The sequence below is a fragment of the Mizuhopecten yessoensis genome, unplaced genomic scaffold, assembly GCF_002113885.1.
Source record: "Mizuhopecten yessoensis strain PY_sf001 unplaced genomic scaffold, ASM211388v2 scaffold8807, whole genome shotgun sequence".
Lineage (NCBI taxonomy): Eukaryota > Metazoa > Mollusca > Bivalvia > Pectinida > Pectinidae > Mizuhopecten > Mizuhopecten yessoensis.
The window spans coordinates 78,442-102,558 of NW_018407731.1; the positions used below are offsets into that span (position 1 = coordinate 78,442).

The 24,117-nt window shown below is 34.3% G+C and overlaps 1 protein-coding gene across 7 annotated transcripts in view; it reads left to right on the forward strand.

Annotated features, from left to right (window-relative positions):
• The first annotated feature begins 14,567 nt into the window (after positions 1 to 14,567).
• The window catches only part of LOC110456575 (anoctamin-4-like), a 67,728-nt gene continuing 58,178 nt past the window's right edge, over positions 14,568 to 24,117 (forward strand). For all 7 annotated transcript variants that reach the window (XM_021507387.1, XM_021507390.1, XM_021507392.1 and 4 more), the window contains exons 1-2: positions 14,568 to 14,874; positions 22,222 to 22,776. In XM_021507387.1, coding sequence (XP_021363062.1) covers positions 22,291 to 22,776 — 486 coding nt within the window. In that variant the 5' untranslated portion in view covers positions 14,568 to 14,874; positions 22,222 to 22,290. The remainder of the gene's footprint in view (positions 14,875 to 22,221; positions 22,777 to 24,117) is intronic.

Here is a 24,117-nt window from a genome sequence, read left to right on the forward strand (position 1 = left end):
ATAATAAAGTGTTTGAATCAATGTGTTATTAACAATCTCTATGTGTAAAATGTATAATAAAATCTGTCCTTGCTTTGAGGATAGGACAAAAAAAAATCTCAACCCAAAATCCTAAAGTAGACTGGAACGTTAATCAATACGTCGTTACATCAGTCATGCAGTAGACTGGTACGTTGATCAGGAACTAATTACATCAACAATAAAGTAAACTGGTATGTGAATAGTGAGTAATTACATCAACAATAAAGTAAACTGGTATGTGAACAGTGAGTAATTACATCAACAATAAAGTAAACTGGTATGTGAACAGTGAGTAATTACATCAACAATAAAGTAAACTGGTATGTGAACAGTGAGTAATTACATCAACAATAAAGTAAACTGGTATGTGAACAGTGAGTAATTACATCAACAATAAAGTAAACTGGTATGTGAACAGTGAGTAATTACATCAACAATAAAGTAAACTGGTATGTGAACAGTGAGTAATTACATCAACAATAAAGTAAACTGGTATGTGAACAGTGAGTAATTACATCAACAATAAAGTAAACTGGTATGTGAACAGTGAGTAATTACATCAACAATAAAGTAAACTGGTATGTGAACAGTGAGTAATTACATCAACAATAAAGTAAACTGGTATGTGAACAGTGAGTAATTACATCAACAATAAAGTAAACTGGTATGTGAACAGTGAGTAATTACATCAACAATAAAGTAAACTGGTATGTGAACAGTGAGTAATTACATCAACAATAAAGTAAACTGGTATGTGAACAGTGAGTAATTACATCAACAATAAAGTAAACTGGTATGTGAACAGTGAGTAATTACATCAACAATAAAGTAAACTGGTATGTGAACAGTGAGTAATTACATCAACAATAAAGTAAACTGGTATGTGAACAGTGAGTAATTACATCAACAATAAAGTAAACTGGTATGTGAACAGTGAGTAATTACATCAACAATAAAGTAAACTGGTATGTGAACAGTGAGTAATTACATCAACAATAAAGTAAACTGGTATGTGAACAGTGAGTAATTACATCAACAATAAAGTAAACTGGTATGTGAACAGTGAGTAATTACATCAACAATAAAGTAAACTGGTATGTGAACAGTGAGTAATTACATCAACAATAAAGTAAACTGGTATGTGAACAGTGAGTAATTACATCAACAATAAAGTAAACTGGTATGTGAACAGTGAGTAATTACATCAACAATAAAGTAAACTGGTATGTGAACAGTGAGTAATTACATCAACAATAAAGTAAACTGGTATGTGAACAGTGAGTAATTACATCAACAATAAAGTAAACTGGTATGTGAACAGTGAGTAATTACATCAACAATAAAGTAAACTGGTATGTGAACAGTGAGTAATTACATCAACAATAAAGTAAACTGGTATGTGAACAGTGAGTAATTACATCAACAATAAAGTAAACTGGTATGTGAACAGTGAGTAATTACATCAACAATAAAGTAAACTGGTATGTGAACAGTGAGTAATTACATCAACAATAAAGTAAACTGGTATGTGAACAGTGAGTAATTACATCAACAATAAAGTAAACTGGTATGTGAACAGTGAGTAATTACATCAACAATAAAGTAAACTGGTATGTGAACAGTGAGTAATTACATCAACAATAAAGTAAACTGGTATGTGAACAGTGAGTAATTACATCAACAATAAAGTAAACTGGTATGTGAACAGTGAGTAATTACATCAACAATAAAGTAAACTGGTATGTGAACAGTGAGTAATTACATCAACAATAAAGTAAACTGGTATGTGAACAGTGAGTAATTACATCAACAATAAAGTAAACTGGTATGTGAACAGTGAGTAATTACATCAACAATAAAGTAAACTGGTATGTGAACAGTGAGTAATTACATCAACAATAAAGTAAACTGGTATGTGAACAGTGAGTAATTACATCAACAATAAAGTAAACTGGTATGTGAACAGTGAGTAATTACATCAACAATAAAGTAAACTGGTATGTGAACAGTGAGTAATTACATCAACAATAAAGTAAACTGGTATGTGAACAGTGAGTAATTACATCAACAATAAAGTAAACTGGTATGTGAACAGTGAGTAATTACATCAACAATAAAGTAAACTGGTATGTGAACAGTGAGTAATTACATCAACAATAAAGTAAACTGGTATGTGAACAGTGAGTAATTACATCAACAATAAAGTAAACTGGTATGTGAACAGTGAGTAATTACATCAACAATAAAGTAAACTGGTATGTGAACAGTGAGTAATTACATCAACAATAAAGTAAACTGGTATGTGAACAGTGAGTAATTACATCAACAATAAAGTAAACTGGTATGTGAACAGTGAGTAATTACATCAACAATAAAGTAAACTGGTATGTGAACAGTGAGTAATTACATCAACAATAAAGTAAACTGGTATGTGAACAGTGAGTAATTACATCAACAATAAAGTAAACTGGTATGTGAACAGTGAGTAATTACATCAACAATAAAGTAAACTGGTATGTGAACAGTGAGTAATTACATCAACAATAAAGTAAACTGGTATGTGAACAGTGAGTAATTACATCAACAATAAAGTAAACTGGTATGTGAACAGTGAGTAATTACATCAACAATAAAGTAAACTGGTATGTGAACAGTGAGTAATTACATCAACAATAAAGTAAACTGGTATGTGAACAGTGAGTAATTACATCAACAATAAAGTAAACTGGTATGTGAACAGTGAGTAATTACATCAACAATAAAGTAAACTGGTATGTGAACAGTGAGTAATTACATCAACAATAAAGTAAACTGGTATGTGAACAGTGAGTAATTACATCAACAATAAAGTAAACTGGTATGTGAACAGTGAGTAATTACATCAACAATAAAGTAAACTGGTATGTGAACAGTGAGTAATTACATCAACAATAAAGTAAACTGGTATGTGAACAGTGAGTAATTACATCAACAATAAAGTAAACTGGTATGTGAACAGTGAGTAATTACATCAACAATAAAGTAAACTGGTATGTGAACAGTGAGTAATTACATCAACAATAAAGTAAACTGGTATGTGAACAGTGAGTAATTACATCAACAATAAAGTAAACTGGTATGTGAACAGTGAGTAATTACATCAACAATAAAGTAAACTGGTATGTGAACAGTGAGTAATTACATCAACAATAAAGTAAACTGGTATGTGAACAGTGAGTAATTACATCAACAATAAAGTAAACTGGTATGTGAACAGTGAGTAATTACATCAACAATAAAGTAAACTGGTATGTGAACAGTGAGTAATTACATCAACAATAAAGTAAACTGGTATGTGAACAGTGAGTAATTACATCAACAATAAAGTAAACTGGTATGTGAACAGTGAGTAATTACATCAACAATAAAGTAAACTGGTATGTGAACAGTGAGTAATTACATCAACAATAAAGTAAACTGGTATGTGAACAGTGAGTAATTACATCAACAATAAAGTAAACTGGTATGTGAACAGTGAGTAATTACATCAACAATAAAGTAAACTGGTATGTGAACAGTGAGTAATTACATCAACAATAAAGTAAACTGGTATGTGAACAGTGAGTAATTACATCAACAATAAAGTAAACTGGTATGTGAACAGTGAGTAATTACATCAACAATAAAGTAAACTGGTATGTGAACAGTGAGTAATTACATCAACAATAAAGTAAACTGGTATGTGAACAGTGAGTAATTACATCAACAATAAAGTAAACTGGTATGTGAACAGTGAGTAATTACATCAACAATAAAGTAAACTGGTATGTGAACAGTGAGTAATTACATCAACAATAAAGTAAACTGGTATGTGAACAGTGAGTAATTACATCAACAATAAAGTAAACTGGTATGTGAACAGTGAGTAATTACATCAACAATAAAGTAAACTGGTATGTGAACAGTGAGTAATTACATCAACAATAAAGTAAACTGGTATGTGAACAGTGAGTAATTACATCAACAATAAAGTAAACTGGTATGTGAACAGTGAGTAATTACATCAACAATAAAGTAAACTGGTATGTGAACAGTGAGTAATTACATCAACAATAAAGTAAACTGGTATGTGAACAGTGAGTAATTACATCAACAATAAAGTAAACTGGTATGTGAACAGTGAGTAATTACATCAACAATAAAGTAAACTGGTATGTGAACAGTGAGTAATTACATCAACAATAAAGTAAACTGGTATGTGAACAGTGAGTAATTACATCAACAATAAAGTAAACTGGTATGTGAACAGTGAGTAATTACATCAACAATAAAGTAAACTGGTATGTGAACAGTGAGTAATTACATCAACAATAAAGTAAACTGGTATGTGAACAGTGAGTAATTACATCAACAATAAAGTAAACAGGTATGTGAACAGTGAGTAATTACATCAACAATAAAGTAAACTGGTATGTGAGTTACAGCAGTCCTGCAGTAGACTGTTACGTTGATCAGGAAGTAATAACATCAGTCCATAAGTAGACTGGTTCCGGATATTACTGTTAACATGTTATTCTTGTCACTGAAGTCTTTTTCTATGTAGATTCTTTTCTAATGAATAATTTACGGTATTGACCAGAAGGTGATGTACTTATCTAGTTATCAAAAACAAAATCCTTGACAAGTTACATCAACGTTATCAAAAACAAATCCTTGACAAGTTACATCAACTCTTGGCAGTAAGTTGCTCGCTATCTAAAACATATTTCCTGTTTCGGAAAAATAAATCGTTACAAATATAAAGGAAATCTAATTGTTTGTAGGTAAATCAACCGAAAACAAAAATTAACATAATCGTTTCTGATTTAAAACAACCAAAATAAAATGTCATTTAATTAATTGCCGGTTTTAGAGACTGTAAATTTTACGATAGAAAGTGAATTGATATTTTTTTTCTCCTTAAGTTTGTGTGCGAACAATAGCGGGTTACAATGAATTGATGAAGGTAAACATATCAGGAAATATACTACTGATGAAATAGGTCTACTTTAATAGGTACGTCGTCTTGGTCACGTGATGTTTATTTTAGTTTTTTATTCGATCGATTCAGTCACGATAAGTTTCATCAGTTACTAAATATATACATGTGATTAATATATATGTACTATTTACCCTCATTTAACCTTGACATACAATACCAAGAAATTAAAAAAATACAAGCCTCGGATGTTTTTTATATATAAATTGATCATATTAAATTGTGTATGATATAAAAATGACGTGACGTATGTCATGTAAACGTAATATTTATTGTGAATACCAATCAATGGAAAATGGTATGGTTTAACCTCATATAGTTAACATGACGCCTCCATANAAAAAAAAAAAAAAAAAAAAAAAAAAAAAAAAAAAAAAAAAGGACTGGGTGGCGTCAGTGGAACGTATGGGGGTCGGACACGCAAATAACTTTCATTTAGCATTTCGAAGTATCCACTTGACTGAGCCGGTACGATTGCACATCAGCCAAATACGAATACTTAAACATTGTCAGATCGATGAAAATAGACATGATTCATCGATCTCAATTCAAGGGAAATAACTCTTACATCAAACAATAACGTTCAACTACACACAGTAGTAGAAATTGTATATTTTTCTTAAGTCGTTGAGGTAAGTAAATATTAGAATGAAAAACTGCCTGATCACATTAAGATAAATGGAGTGTGTCCTTTGTATTTCAACAAAGACGAATATACTGAAAAAATAGCTTGAGGAGGCATGAATATAAAGTGATTACGACATTAATATAACGTGATTACGACATGAATAATTAGTAATTACGACATGAATAATTAGTAATTACAGGAAACAAAATTTAGCATTCATATAAATTATCATGCACATATGCATCAATGAACAGCCCCTCCTGAAACCAAAGCCTTGTTTGAACATGTATGCACGCATTGAATGTGTATTAAAAGCATCAAAGTATGTAGTCATTGCATTACGCTTCATATATCAAGAATGAAAAAAATAACGCAGAAAAGAAAAAAATACAGCTTATTCCAATATGCTTTATTACGGTCTAATGAGTTTTCTTTAACACTTTCGATTGACCCATAGACTTCCGGTCGCATATAGCTAGGCAAACAAATCAATAGAAATGTAAAGAAAACACTTATTTGCAAAGTTTGTTTGAAGATGCAAAATGCAAATCGAAATCAGCACTAAATTCCGACACATTGCTATTTCGTCCGTGATTTAGGAGCCATTGGTACTAAAAAAAAGTCATCAGAATGAAAACATCATGTCTTGAAGTGTCCCAATACATAGGTAGAATACATGGAGAATTGAGAGGTAAACCCTTTACAAACTAACAATATACTGCATTAGAGACCACAACAGATCATTTATCCTTAAACTAGTATTTCATATAAAGAACTAAAAGCCTACTGCAACCTCCGGGACTAATAGTCCACCGGTAACCAGAGTTTCCACTGGCCCTGACAGCAGACTTAGACAATTTAACAGACAGATGTCTGTTAACCCGAGTTTCCACTGGGTCTGACACCAGACTTAGACAATTTTACAGATAGATGTCTGTTAATTCGAGTTTCCACTGGCTCTGACACCAGACTTAGACAATTTTACAGATAGATGTCTGTTAATTCGAGTTTCCATTGGCTCTGACACCAGACTTAGACATTTTGACAGATACCTGTCTGGTTACTCACACAATCTGGTGTCAGGGCCAGTGGAAACTCGGGCTAGTCCAACGGCAGACTCAACCACCATGTTGCGTAAAATAACCATTATATAGATACAAAGGAATAAAACACGTGATAGATATAACTCTGCAGTAACAATGTAATGTGTTAAACAGTTAAATATAGATAGTCTATTAGATTTTGTCAAATTATCTATTTATTTCACATACACCGTGTGACATACAAAATTATCAAATGTTTTGTGTTGGGCACTGTACAAGTAAAGTATGCAATAAACCTCTATCAAATAAAATGTATAACACATTGATTTGTAAAGAAATTAATAGCATATATCTGTTAAACATAAAATACACAAAAACAATTAATTCAAAAATTATTTATATTTTGGGGAAAAAAGTATCAGTTGTGTATTAAACTAATAAACGTAATAACGTTTCTTTACGAATTAATTACTTCAGTTTAAATGATAATTACGAACGTGTTGAATAGAGTTTGGTCATCTTTCGGTAAAAAAAAATGAAAACGCGCTGAGGTCTAATCGCTTATCGGGTGATAAAATATATATCAATATGCAAACCAGTATTAACAGAAAATTTCAACGCTCCATGCTTTATTATGTAGGGATATAACCGTCTGTAAACATTGGTAAATAAGTGAATATCGTTATTCAAAAGCTGCCTCCTTTGTGCTGTTTTGGGAAGGAATTTGTAAACTTAGTCCGATACCAAAAGAAAATTCCAAACAATTTAAGATGGTTTCCGAATCTTTGGTGTAACTGTTCTCTTAACAGGAATATATATTCCAGTAAGTTATAGCTCCCTGCCATAGTACGATGAACATAAAACTATCTTAGAACAAGGTATAAATAAAATATCACCATGGCGGGGACATGTTTCTGACATGAACCCTATCTAAAACATTTGTGTCACATGAAAAAATGATGACAAGAATCATGTCGACAGAAATGTGAGTCTTTGACATGTTTAGCAAAGGAATTGGCACTCATTTACAAATCGTTCTGCTAACTACTTAATCATAACACACATAACAGGAGTGTAACGGCAATCAAAACTAAGGAATGTGAAACTTTAAACTGAACAAATGACTAGAAGATGAAACATACAATACGCTACATGTATATTTATTACAGAGGTTCAAATCACACACACACACATTATAAAGCACAACAAACAAATTTTGGCATAAGGGGTAACTGAGTTACTAGAGGAAAACATGTCTGGTGAAATATCTTTGTGTGTGTGACAGGTAAGATATAACGCAAGTATTAATGAATACTGTTCTGAAAGGAAGGATATTCACGACATGTGAAGCTATGACTCCTCAACCAAGTAGCTATCCATATACCATATACCAGGCAGGATGCTGTGGGGAGTGTTGTAACGGTACCTGGCTACCTGTAGACAGAAGAGGAGAATACCTCCACTACGTGTTACGAGTATATTAGTCTAGTAACAGTCGAAGTCATGTCTAGGCCAGGTATTGAGGAAATTTAATGCTAATCGAAAAAATCCGAATGTTTTGTTACTCTTCAGTACTGGCTCTATATCCGTTAATAAAATGTGCACCTATGGTCTAAACAAAACAATGTGCTTATATTTTTTAATCAGAGCTATGCTATATGCATACAGCTTTAATTTATATAATTCCGAGTGAATTAAGAATGATGTGTACCATTAAGCCATAGGTGGTGGGCACGTCTATCAAAATAAAAAATTTGAATATATAAATATTCATATTTTTTTTTTTTTTGATAGACGTGCCCACCACCTGTGATTAAGCCATAATTTTCAATTTGAATACAAATCACTATACCTTAACGTGTCCATAAAGTTTTAGATAACAAAAAGTACTGGGTAGCGTCAGTGGCACCTGTGGGGTTCGAACCCACTAATATTCAAATGACAGTCGCATTTTGGTACATCCAAGGCTAAGTATCCACTAGACTGAGCCAGTACGATTTCACAACAGTGATACTACGTGTACTAAACATTGCCAGATCGATGAAAATAGACATGATTCATGATCCGTGAACCTCAGGTCAAGGGAAATAACTCGTACTTACCTCGATAAATGATGAATAATGTACATGTATTTTATATATGAAAGCACGGACTTAGATAATCTAATTCCGTGATGAAAGATATGTTATGAAAAAAGATGTTTATATATCTGTGACAGTTTATATGAATAATGGAGGCATAAACCTTTAAATAAAAAAAAATCTTGTAAAGAATATACATGAATACTGATTGATGATATCTTATTTGAAACAAACCTTTTTTTCTCATTGAAACCCCACAAAAGAGGGACATACGGATGAACCAGGTAGAGAAGAGGTCTACGATATGATTGTAATCAATATAGGAAACGCACATATATGTATAATCATACACAGAAACAAATTATTATTCGTAAATATGCATGAACTCATTAAAATTAATGAGTATTTGAAGCGTAAAAGCATGTCGTTATTGCAATTAACTGTTTCAACAAAACTCGAGTATGATAAAAAACAAAAACAAAAAAAAACACGAGTTATAAGCGGTATCCGATAAAACCTTGATATCATAGACATGAGAAATATAACAAATTTAAGTTAAACAATGTATTTCGAATGAAACTACAATTCATAAATTTGTGATATAATAGAGACCAGTAGAAATAATTGAATTCATATTTGTGAGCTAAAACGATTTCAAAACATTTTTAACATTTTCAGATGAATATAATTAGTCTTAGAGTCTCAGAGCTAGGGGAAACACTCTATGTAAATATAAATATAGAGAAACACGTGTTTGTAGATTCAAAAGCCAAAAAAAGTCCAGCTTTGTCTCTCCCATATTGCTCCCGTCAACTAGCAAACACTGTACTTTAAAAAAAGTCTCCTTCTGGAGTGAAATATCAGCATTTTACTACGCTCTGATGTATTGCCTTGTGTTTCAATGCATTTGCTGATCGGTAAAAAATCAAAGTGGATAAAAACTAACATGTTTTGAGAACTCACCTGCTACTTGCTCAAAAAACAGCCGCCATCTTTGAAACAGTCCAAATATTTTTTCAACGTACAGGCTACACTACAGTGTTTTATTCAGATAAAGCATGGCGCCACCTGTAAAACCACAAACAAAAAATGTTGCAGATCTAGATTGGCTCATACATCAGAAAACAATGGTCCTATGCATATGCATTTCTGGTATCGAAGAGAATTCTAAAAAGGATATTTTCCCGATAATTGCAAACAAACTTTAAAACGTGGTAGCGCGCCTGTTTATGCAGTTCAACGCATTGATCTACATTTGTCACCTGCATCAAGTATCTCCGTCACATGAATTGTTACCACAGGCATGGTACATGAGCAGGCTTCAAGTCATTCAGGACAACTGCTTGCGAACAGGTAATTGTTTTCTTTTGATATTCGCATCTTCATCTAGGACAATTTTGATAAATTACGTCAGTTACAAACAAAAGGGTAAACACACCTACACTGACTCGAAGACAAGGACACTCACAATAACGCATACACATCCTCATCATCCTCATCATCATCATCATAAGTTAAAAGATGTAGTATAAATTTCAACAATCCTACCCATCAACTGGCTTGTCTGTCGTGGTCAAATTATGTGCTTCATAACAACTTGTATACGAATACTTGACCCAGTGTATACCAACAAACGGACATTTCTATCAAAATTAGACCTGCTACGGAATCTTCAGAATTAATTGTTCCAGTGAATTGTCTTTTCTTCTGGATCGTCGCTAGATAAAATAGTCAGTGTTTTATCATCTGCGACCTCATAACGCTTTGAACCTTCATAGTGTTGCAATATAAGAGACCTGGCTAGATGCGAGTGTTGATATTTATAATCCAGCTGCGGAACCGGTACGGTACAACAACAAAATACAAATATGTCTCAAAACCGTAACTCGGACTCCATGTTATTACGACAAATTATGAACAAAAATAATATTTACATGGAGCACATCGAAAAAGAAGAAGGAGAATAGTGTCCTAAGCTTTATCGACTACACCTGCCTTGTAAATATAGGTCAAATCCGAGTAATGTCACGACTACAAAGCTAGACCTAGGGTAATGTTAACGGGAAAAAATAAGGGACACCAATGAGCATATCAAAAACACCAATCTTCATATTACAAACACACACAAACATATTCCGACTAAGATCAAGATATCGACCATGACGTTTGTCAGTAGACTTCACTAACCTGCATATTGGGAAACCCATCCTCGAGACTTCAGGGTTCACGTTCACTTACGCTCTCTGCACCCTTGAAATATAGCAAAATAGGAGACTCATGGTGCACATTGTATGCTGGAAAACCGAACTATTCGGTAGTGAAGCGGATGTAAAACCACTCAAAAACACAAACAAACAAATCAGTTGGTTTGGTTTGGTTTAATTTTGTTTAACGTCCTATCAACAATTAAGGTCATTTAAGGACGTGCCTCCACGTGTGTAGTGTATGCGTTCTTGTGTGTGAGTATGCAGGAGACAGGGTAAAATGTTTTTCTTGCCTCCTTGTGATAGCACGGATCTGATGCCGTCTTTAAAGTGCGAAGGCACCAAGCACAGCATTCCGCCAGGTCACATTATACTGACAACGGGTGAACCAGTTGTTGCCATTCCCCTTAATGTTGAACGCTAAGCAGGGAATAACAACTACCATTTTTAAGGCCTCTGGTATGTCCCAGTCTGGGGACAGAACCCATTGCCTTCCTCCCCTGGGGGGAACCTTGGATGACCTCTGAATTAAGAAAAACAATAAAAATTAGAGATAAGTTGCATAAAATTGCGAGGTCAACCAAACGTCTTTCGAACATCAACAAATTCAAATCTCAACGGAATAAGGTCAGTAACATGAAAAAATATGCCTGTAAATTATTTTATGAAAATGTTCATGGTATTATTGAAGAGTACTCGTCCTCTGATCCAAAAGCTTATTGATAAAAAGGTTAATGCAATCGTTTGGTACTACACAATCTATACCTACTCTTGTAGATCCTGTTTCTGACAATGTGGTTACTAGTGACGAAGACAAAGCTAATTCATTAAATGACTATTTTTGTAATATAACTCATGTAGATGACAGAAATACTGCGGTTCCTTTCATCGAGCCAAAAACTGACAAGAGTCTTTGGTACATTAGAGTCAATCATAATGAAATACGAGATATTTTACAGATATTGAAGCTTGGTAAGGCCTCGAGTGAGGATGGAATCAGTCACCATATGCTAAGAAACACATCAGAAACAGTTTGTGTTCACCTTGAAATCATTTTTAATAAGTCTTTATCGTCTGGTGTTTACCCAATCTCTTGGAAAACAGCCAAAGTTATGCCACTGTTTAAAAAAGGTGACAGGCATTCTCCCTCTAACTAAAGGCCAATTTCTTAATTATCTACAGTTGGAAAAGTGTTTGAGAGGGTTATTTTCAAATACTTGCATAATTATTTTATTGAAAACTCACATTTTTTATAAGCACCAGTCTGGTTTTTTGCCTGGTCATTCTACTGTATATCAGCTCATTGAAATTTATCATAACATCTGTATTGCTCTAGAAGAAGAAAAACATGTATGTATGGTATTCTGCGATATTTCTAAGGCTTTTGAAAGGGTTTGGCATAAGGGTTTGATGATTAATTTAAAATCCTATGGAATTTCAGGGGAATTGTATCATTGGTTGGAAAACTACCTATTTCAGGGGCACCAGAGAGTCTTTTTGAAAACTTCTTACTCCGACTTAGGTTTCATTGAAGCAGGTGTTCCTCAGGGTTCGATTCTTGGACCTCTTTTGTTTCTTATCTATATTAATGATATTGCTGATGTGTTTGAATCAACCTCTCGTCTTTTTGCAGACGATACTTCTTTTTTTAAATCATCCTCTTCATGTCTAGAAATCCAAACGGTTATGAATAGAGATCTCGAGTCTCTTAGTGCATGGTCTCTAACTTGATTAGTAACATTCGATCCAGAAAAAACTGAGGTAACTTTTGTTTCAAATTTGGTTGAAATTGATAAAGATTTACAATCATAATTTAATGGCTAATTTTTAAATTTTACTGATCATCATAAACATCTAGGTGTAATTTTTAATTCAAGTGCAAAATGGGGGTGTCATATTTGTGCAATATATACTTCAGTTATGAAAAAAGTCAACGTCTTACGTAGACTAAAATACTTATTAAATCGTGATAATCTTTTAAAGATTTATAAATCATTTATTTTACCAGTTTTAGAATATGCTTGTGAATTGTGGGATGGTTGTACAACTTATTAAACAGAAATGTTAGAGAAAACCCAAAGAGAAGCTTCTCGTATTATAACCGGTCTTCCTTCATATGCCCGAATTGAAGACTTACTTTTGAAACTGGTCTAGAAACTCTTTCGAATATAAGAAACGCAGAAAACTCCAACTTTTGTATAAAATTCACTCCAGACTACTCAAATTCTCTATTGCCATCTTCCGTTGCGGAAAATAACCGTTACATCCTTAGAAACAATGATAATTATAGAGTTCTTCCTTTCAGGCCTTCTCTAACAAATTCATCTTTTATACCTTCCACTCTTCGCGGTTAATATTCATTTGACCTTTCAGTACGATCATTGACCTCATTACATTCTTTTAAAAACTCGATATAACTTCAAATGTACAATCTCCTCCACCAATCTACTTACATGTAGGTTTCGGTGAACGTAAATTGAACATTGTACATACTAAACTTAGACATCAGTGTAGTCCACTTAAATATGATCGTTTTAGAGTAAATCTGGTTGATAGTCCAGTTTGTTATTGTGTCCATCCCTGTGAAAATGTCTTTCACTTTTTTTTGTGAGGGCTTACTTTTTAACAACGAAAGACATACCCTGCGCCAAAATTTGAATGCCTTGCATGTTGATTTTAATTTAGAACTGCTTTTATTTGGAAATAGTCAACTTTCGGTAGAAAACAACATAAGTATCTTTAGACATGTGCATCATAACATCAAATTGTTATGTGTTTATGAAATTGGATTTCATTATTTTGCCTGATTTATTTGTTACATTGATTCTGTTCATTTTGAAATTACTCTACCAGAATGCATGTCATGAAATCTGTATAATTTATAATTTATTCAAATGCGGATCGATTCTCAGGTTACGCGTTTACTTTTCTAGGTAACACCCCTCCCCTCCATCACCCCACCTTTCCTTCCCCATCCTATCTTGTTTCCTTTCCCAAAAAACATAAACACTATTTTTACAATATGTATTGAGGAGAGGACTCTATATATATTAAGTTGTAATAACTTGTTGTCCGATCTATTTGTATATTTGTTCAATAAAATATGTTTAAACTAAACATGTACCTTTTTCTCGTGACGTCCTGTCGGGGAATTGAAGCCCAGCCGCCTTGGTGAAATAGATATGATTACCTGTCGTGTTGTTTCTTCTTTTCGCTAGAATAGATTGGAACTACTAAGGCAGTTAATACTAATCCAGTATAACCTTTAATCAAGTATAGAACTATATCGCTAAAACATATTAGTAGTGTACTACCTTACATGAAAACACTTTCAAAGTTACCTCCCTTTACTTGGCAACCGTGAAAACAATTAAATATAATCACGCACCTGTAATTATTTGGAATCAATATACGGTCTATTTACCCAGCATAACCGTAAAATAACTGCACATATTAAAATCATACACGTTTATATAACACCTTGAGCTGAATGTATTTATAACTTCCAATAGGTGAATATTGATTTTTACGACGATTGACGGTGTTCGGTACCAACACAAGTCAACAGATCAGGTGAAGCATGCAGGGTACTAATCGTATTCGTATTAGGGTATACGTATATATAACGTACAACACGGGTATAGTTAGTGGACGCACAGCTTGGCCTTCATCCAGGTAACGGTACTTGAGTGAATCTGGTCAAATTAGGGTATCTATAGGCCAAGAAGACACATGTGGTAGAATACGACTGAAATGGACGTGTGAGAGTTGAAACTATAGAATGATTCCCCGGAAAGAATTACAATGACAGACCAAGTAACTAGAGCGGCGCCTAATGGATTGTTTACTGGCACATGTGTAGCCTGGACACAGAACACAGGTAATGTTATAACACCGCTATATTGTTTTATTAGGATTTATTAGGAATTGTAATAGACGTGGGCTTTAGGCCTCTGAATCCATACCAAAATAGAAAAAAAAATGTTGAAGTGTTTTACAAATAACCCCCCCCAAAAAACAATGTATACATGTACTGTATTCAGAGTCGTATCTTAGGGCACATGTATATACATTCATGTGTATTACAAATATTAATACTCTGCCTCATCGGCAAAACATGTAAAAAAAAAAACATATCGACTTCAGAAGCTATAAGTTATCATAGTTAATTCATGTCTAGGGCTATAGACACTGTGCATGAACTTATCTAAACTGGAATCCTAAATAGTGACATGTATAGCACTAGAAACTGTTTGGTATTCAGACTGGTATCCTAAATAGAGAATAACACTAGAAACTGTACTGTGTTCAGACTGGTATCCTAAATAGAGTATAGCACTAGAAACTGTACTGTATTCAGACTGGTATTCTAAATAGAGTATAATACTAGAAAACTGTACTGTATTCAGACTGGTATCCTAAATAGAGAATAACACTAGAAACTGTACTGTTTTCAGACTGGTATCTTAAATAGAGAATAACACTAGAAATCTGTACTGTGTTCAGACTGGTATCCTAAATAGAGAATTACACTTGAAACTGTACTGTATTCAGACTGGTATCTTAAATAGAGTATAGCACTAGAAACTGTACTGTATTCAGACTGGTATCCCAAATAGAGAATAACACTAGAAACTGTACTGTGTTCAGACTGGTATCCTAAATAGAGTATAGCACTAGTATCTGTACTGTATCAAGACTGGTATCCTAAATAGAGAATAATACTAGAAAACTGTACTGTGTTCAGACTGGTATCCTAAATAGAGTATAGCACTAGAAACTATACTGTTTTCAGACTGGTATCCTTAATAAAGTATAACACTAAAAATTGTAATGTAATCAGACTGGTATCCTAAATAGAGTATAACACTAGAAATCTGTACTGTGTTCAGACTGGTATCCTAAATAGAGAATAACACTAGAAATCTGTACTGTGTTCAGACTGGTATCTTAAATAGAGAATAACACTATAAATTGTACTGTATTCAGACTGGTATCTTAAATAGAGAATAACACTAGAAATCTGTACTGTGTTCAGACTGGTATCCTAAGTAGAGAATAATACTAGAAACTGTACTGTATTCAGACTGGTATCCTAAATAGAGTATTACACTATAAACTGTACTGTATTCAGACTGGTATCCTAAATAAAGTATAACACTAAAAATTGTAATGTATTCAGACTAGTATCCTATAAATAGAGTATAGCACTAGAAACTGTACTGTATTCAGACTGGTATCCTAAATAGAGAATAACACCAGAAAGAAACTGAACTGTGTTCAGACTGGTATCCTAAATAGAGAATAACACCAGAAAGAAACTGTACTGTGTTCAGACTGGTATCCTAAATAAAGAATAACACTAGAAAATGTACTGTGTCCAGACTGGTTTCCTAAATAAATAGAGTATAGCACTAGAAACTGTACTGTGTTCAGACTGGTATCCTAAATAGAGTATAGCACTAGAAACTGTACTGTGTTCAGACTGGTATCATAAATAGAGAATAACACTAGAAACTGTGCTGTGTTCAGACTGGTATCTTAAATAGAGAATAACACCAGAAAGTAACTGTACTGTGTTCAGACTGGTATCCTAAATAAAGAATAACACTAGAAAATGTACTGTGTCCAGACTGGTTTCCTAAATAAATAGAGTATAGCACTAGAAACCGTACTGTATTCAGACTGGTATCTTAAATAGAGAATAACACCAGAAAGAAACTGAACTGTGTTCAGACTGGTATCCTAAATAGAGAATAACACTAGAAACTGTACTGTTTTTTGACTGGTATCCTAAATAGAGTATAACACTAAAACTGTACTGTATACAGACTGGTATCCTACATTGTATATAGAGTATAGCACTAGAAACTGTACTGTAAACAGACTGATATCCTACATTGTATATAGAGTATAGCACTAGAAACTGTACTGTATTCAGACTGGTATCCTACATTGTATACAGAGTATAGCACTAGAAACTGTACTGTGACTGTAATACACAATATGATATAGAACCTAGATAGTACTGCTATGAGAAACTTTTATTACACATAAAGCTACAGATACAAGTACTTTCTTTAATATGATTACAGTTTAATCCCAATCTCATTAAAATCAGATGTTAATTAAAATACCTAAGGCTATTAATCATGCGGTACGTGGTAATGAACAGCTGTATTTATTCAGATTGGTTTAATCCCTGAGTTATACAGGTTATGTTGGTGCTGGGGTATCACAGGTCTTGACAGGGTCCATATTGTCAGCGACCTCTTAGCTATTTAGCTTACATTGTAAGTCCATTAAGTATTGTCAACTTCATGATATTTAAAGTTCAGGTTTTCCCCAGGTTTATAATCCAATTTAACTTCAGAAGTGTGTACCGTCCTACGTTTCATTCCTGTAAAGTTTAAATACATTTTGCAACAGTGCTAAATCTTTTGTGTCAGTTTGTATATCTAAATTGGTCCAATGTATCAGTTATGATAATAGTATAACCTGTATTACCTTAATTTGCTGATTACATTGTATATCTATAGTCAGGACAATAATTTAATATACCATACTGATTACCTATTCAGTCTAGTTATCAATGACCTAACCCTTCATTCTCCAAATGACCCATTATTCCTGTCTAACATATATAATAGTATGGTTTAATATGTAAATGTTATGGATACTTTTACAATTTACCAGGACCATGAGATGAGTAAAAAACCCACAATTATTACTAGTATACTGTAATTTTTGCAGCAACTTTAGTAATTGACTGTTTCTAAATAAAAAATAACTAGAAAATACAGGAATGTTTTTAACTGATAGTCTTCATTAATGTGAGAAGTGTTATTACTGATGGATCCTTAATACCTTACAAACATATATCATGTATATATCAATGAACTTAGCTGGGTCCAGGTGACACTGAAATAGCTAAATTGAAAACTTTAAAATCAACCTAATAATGTTTCTCTCTAGGTTTTTGAGAGCCTTGGACATCCTCTGTCTCAGATTAAGGGTGACCTTGAACATCCTCTATTTCAGACTGAGGGTGACTTTGAACTTCCTCTATCTTAGACTGGGTGTGCCCTTTTCCTTTATCTCAGACTGAGACTGACTTTGAACGTCCTTTATCTCACACTGAAGGTGACCTTGAACTTCCTCTATCTAAGACTGAGGCTGACCTCGGAACTCCTTTGTCTCAAAATGAGAGTGACTTTGAATTTCCTCTATCTCCGAAAGAAGATGTATTTTTACTTTGTCTATCTCAGATTGAATGCCTAGGGCTTCCTGAATTGTCTGAGACTAAAGGAGACCATGGAATTCCCTTGTCTCAGAGTGGGGTGACCTTGAACTTCTTCTGTCACAGACTGAATATATTATTGGATTTACTTTATCTCATATTTTGGGGTGACTATGTACACCCAGTGTTTTAGACTTATTAAGAAACTAAGCCTCAGTGTAGACTTGCTTTACTTTTATACATTATATAATTAGACACTACAGCCTTGTTTTACAGGTATATAATACCTTCACACATACATGTGTATTAAACTCTTTTTTGTTGTTGACACTTTTACGTGTATTGACTGTCGTCACTGGTCACCCACAAACATGTTTTACAGTTTGTTTACAACCTATAAATATATTTATCCATACATGTAAATGATGGTAACTGTCTGTGGGTATATATTATTATATACACCTACATGTGTGATCAATGGTAAGGCTCTCTCACCTATAAATCAATAAATCACATTGTTAAAGGGTCTAGAAAAGAATATACTTCAATATTAGAATCAATATTATATTCAAAGATCCCTGACCCACTGTACTGCTGTTTGCCTTTACACTGTAACCTCCCCTTCACTTCCCTTTGGATAATTAGTACACTTCTATTGACCAGGTAGCTCAATCGGTTACGGCGAGAGTATCACAATTTGAAGTCCAGGGTTCGAATCCTGGGCTAGCCCTGCTGAATGTTATTACAATCAGAGCACTCTTGTTGATTATATTTTGTTTATTACATCTTTATTAAAAGTACCACAAGGTATGGTTTTCTTTTCAGAAATGATTTATCAAGGCTAGAGTCATGCTGGAGATAACAGTTTCTAATGTGTATTTACACAGGCAGTGGTACGAGGGTCTTTAAGGAATAGTCACCAATTTGCACGTGGTTGTGTTTTTGTGTGTGTACAGTACATTATCTCTGCAATCAGGTTGCATTTAAAAAAAACAATCTAAATCTCAGTTGTGTTAGATATCTAGAAAGTCCTTTCAGATATCAGTTATACCTTGTATTAATTGTATCTCTATGTACTATAAAGCGCTTCAGAGTGGCTTATGCTAGGTAGATAGGGCGCTATATCAAATGCTATATATTATTTACCATTTCATTCAGAAACTATCAGCACTTTTCTGTGAATAGGAATGTAATTTTCATCTGTAGAACATATGCAGGATACAAATTATTATAAAACACTAGTACTCCAAAATCTATTTCATCAATTAATTAATGCATTTCTATATGTTTCTGCAATCGTTTTTTATAAAACCTTTTCAAACAATGTTCAGTCTTTGATGTGGTTAGGAGTGGCACTCTACATTTGTTACACTGGTATAATACCTAGCAGCTGATTCTAGATGAGAAAAAACTACAGTTAGATAATAAAACATCTTGTTATATAAAAATTGTAGACAAATACAGGACAGAACCAATACCTATTACACTGAACATTATGTGGTGATATAGGGCGTTAATGTGATGATATCTAAACACGGTCCCTATAGGTGGTTACCTCGGGGTACGCAGTGTAAGTTTGATCTAAACACGGTCCCTTTAGGTAGTTACCCTTGGGTACGCAGTGTAAGTCTGATCTAAACACGGTCCCTATAGGTGGTTACCCCTGGGTACGCAGTGTAGGTTTGATCTAAAAACGGTCCCTATGGGTAGTTACCCCTGGGTACGCAGTGTAAGTCTGATCTAAACATGGTCCCTATGGGTAGTTACCCCTGGGTACGCAGTGTAAGTTTGATCTAAACACGGTCCCTATAGGTAGTTACCCCTGGGTACGCAGTGTAAGTCTGATCTAAACACAGTCCCTATAGGTAGTTACCCCTGGGTACGCAGTGTAAGTTTGATCTAAACACGGTCCCTATGGGTAGTTACCCCTGGGTACGCAGTGTAAGTTTCCCCCAAACACGGTCCCTATAGGTAGTTACCCCTGGGTACGCAGTGTAAGCTTGATCTAAACATGGTCCCTATAGGTAGTTACCCGGGGGTACGCAGTGTAAGTTTGATCTAAACACGGTCCCTATAGGTAGTTACCCCTGGGTACGCAGTGTAAGTTTGATCTAAACACGGTCCCTATAGGTAGTTACCCCTGGGTACGCAGTGTAAGTTTGATCTAAACACGGTCCCTATAGGTAGTTACCCCTGGGTACGCAGTGTAAGTTTGATCTAAACACGGTCCCTATAGGTAGTTACCCCTGGGTACGCAGTGTAAGTTTGATCTAAACACGGTCCCTATAGGTAGTTACCCCTGGGTACGCAGTGTAAGTTTGATCTAAACACGGTCCCTATAGGTAGTTACCCCTGGGTACGCAGTGTAAGTTTGATCTAAACACGGTCCCTATAGGTAGTTACCCCTGGGTACGCAGTGTAAGTTTGATCTAAACACGGTCCCTATAGGTAGTTACCCCTGGGTACGCAGTGTAAGTTTGATCTAAACACGGTCCCTATGGGTAGTTACCCCTGGGTACGCAGTGTAAGTTTGATCTAAACACGGTCCCTATAGGTGGTTACCCCTGGGTACGCAGTGTAAGTCTGATCTAAACACAGTCCCTATAGATAGTTACCCTTGGGTACGCAGTGTAAGTCTGATCTAAACATGGTCCCTATAGGTAGTTACCCCTGGGTACGCAGTGTAAGTTTGATCTAAACACAGTCCCTTTAGGTAGTTACCCCTTGGTACGCAGTGTAAGTTTGATCTAAACACGGTCCCTATAGGTAGTTACCTCGGGGTACGCAGTGTAAGTTTGATATAAACACGGTCCCTATAGGTAGTTACCCCTGGGGACGCAGTGTAAGTTTGATCTAAACACGGACCCTATGGGTAGTTACCCCTGGGTACGCAGTGTACGTTTGATCTAAACACGGTCCCTATAGGTGGTTACCCCTGGGTACGCAGTGTAAGTTTGATCTAAACACGGTCCCTTTAGGTAGTTACCCCTGGGTACGCAGTGTAAGTTTGATGGTATATGTTTATTTGTGTATACACATTCATGTCATCATTAAAGTTGATGCCTTTGAATGCCTTAGTTCTTACGTGGTGAAGCATTTAGTTGGCCTTAGTATTATATTCTACTCAACTCACTAAACTTCATTAAATACAGTGTACCCAAATAAAGAATACGTCACCTCTGTCCATAAGACTTATACATACTTTACCTGTCAGTGATATAAACATATTTAATGTCGAGCCGTTATTCTCATACTTAATTTGTCCTGTGGCAAGCCTAATACAGTTTTACTTGTGAAGTAGTATTTCTTAATACTGCTTATTTATGTCAACATCATTTGGTACATTTGTTTTCTCTTGCAGTGATCTTTTTAAAAAAATATATAAATTTGAAATTATAGCTGTAATTAATTCCTGTAGATTTTGAACTTTTTTCCTGTTTTATTGTCTTTAATTTTCTACTCATGAAGAGTTCATTATACTCCAAAAACAATCTACTATGAAGCACCCTTGGGACAAGAAGGGAATCAGATGTTACATACAGGAAGAGTGATGTCCCACTGGGTGCTGAGAGACAGAGCCCAAAATAAAAAAAATAAAAATTTGCAATTTTCCTTTTAATGACAACTACTTTTATTGTCATAAATCTTTACATATGCTAGGTAGTGATTCAGGCTTTCTTAGCCTCTTGCTGCCTTTTGAAATTTTAGTGAAAGCAAAGCACAGCTCAAACTATACATATGGAAATTTAAACTTTGATTTTGTCCAAAAGTGTTCATTGTCCTTGAAAACTCTTTTATACACAATTTTACATCTTGTCACTTTAAGTGTCTTAATTCCCCATGATAAATTTGAAAATGTTTTGAAGTATGGAAATATACATATGCGCCTTAATTTTCACAACTACTATTATTTATTATTTTCTGCTTGGTTATAAATACATAATCAAGTTAAAAAATATTTAATTGTTTTCATTTAATTCCTTTCAGATGACATGTGAAACCAATGAGAAATCTGTACCTGGAATGCTTTGCTGATATTAACGAGAACAGAAGACAATGGGTCCCAAACTACAGGTGCTAGATCCAAAGAAGGACTTGATCTCGAAGTCAAAGCAGGACAATTCTGATGAGGAAGAGAACGATGTCCTGACGAGTTTACCCGTCATGGAAACAGTTGCATCAGCAGTTCGATGGCGGAAAAAAACAGACACTGCAGTCAAGAAAAAGGGTGGTATACGGACGCGAAGGTTTGAACGGAGATATACAGAGTTGGGGCCTATGCTTATCCCAGAACAAAAACGTGTGGATTATGTATTAGTTTACACTAACAAAACATCTAAAGATACGAAAGATCCAGACAAGAAAAAGTCACTGGAAGATAAGGAATATAAGCGTGACTGCTTTGAGCAAGCAATGATTGAACAAGGTTTCTTCATCCAGAAAGATTTTATGAAAGATAATGTGTTTGTAAAACTGCACTGTCCCTTCAAAAGACTTTGTATGGAAGCAGAAGCAGTTAAACTGGAGATGCGTCTCAAAGATGTAAGTAATAATGTTTAATTATGTATTACAGTAAACATTTCACTGTTTTTTTTAGTGATTTTCATTGCAGTTTCTCTCCCCATTTAATAGTTTTTGTTTCAAATTTTATCAAAGGTAGAGTTTTAATGAACCTCTGTTCCTGACCTCAGTGTACATGTCAAGATCTATACACATTGCTGTACACATGTCTAAGTGTACACTTAAAGATCATAATATACCCATTGCTTATTTACACATGTTTCAGTGGACACATTAACTATACACATTGCTGTACACATGTCTCAGTGTACACATTAAGATCTATACACATTGCTGTACACATGTCTCAGTGTACACATTAAGATCTATACACGTTGCTGTACACATGTCTCAGTGTACACATTAAGATCTATACATGTTGCTGTACACATGTCTCAGTGTACACATTAAGATCTATACACATTGTTGTACACATGTCTCAGTGTACACAATACACATGTCTCAGTGTACACATTAAGATCTATACACATTGCTGTACACATGTTTCAGTGTACACATTAAGATCTATACACATTGCTGTACACATGCCTACACGTATTATGTACAAGTATCAACACTTTGCGTGTGCCATGCCTCTAACTTGAAATTGATTATTTGATTGTAAATATTTGATAATGGTCCGAAGTAATGATCACTCCTCCTTTGGTGAGGTTCATCATCAAACATTCATACAGACCCTAGAGATGTTACACCACTCTGATCCTTTGTATTACGATTTCTGTATTAATTTAACTATTCTACCCTAAGCAATATAGGTTTCTTAAGGATAGGAACGTGTCCAATACAGGTATTTTACCTGCGTCATTTCATTATTTATATGTACAGAATACGTTAGATTGGACAAAAAGTATGGCTTTCAGGTTGCCCTTTGGTGTATTGATCAATAATCTGGTGAATATCGTTAGGAAATATAGGCTTTGTTAGACATTATTTGATGACTAGCATTATCGTCCTCTAATATATTAGTTTTGAGTAGTTTCTGCTTGATTGGATAACGAAATGTTCAGCTTTATTGTTTTCCGTAAATGGATTGGAACTTTTGACAAATATCGAAAAGAAAAAAAAATTGCGTGAAAATCATAAAATGACTTAACGTGGCAATAATCCCACAATCTGAATTTATTAAGGAAGAAGATAGGTTTTCACTGAGGGAGAGATATGGAACTGTGTATCAAATAGATCAGTATACGTATCTAGTGTGTGTTAGGGGCTTAATCTTTTACAATCTCCAGTGAATAGAAATAATTTCTATATATGCATGTATGAGCCATGGTTATTCATGCTCCAGAAAACTTAATATCT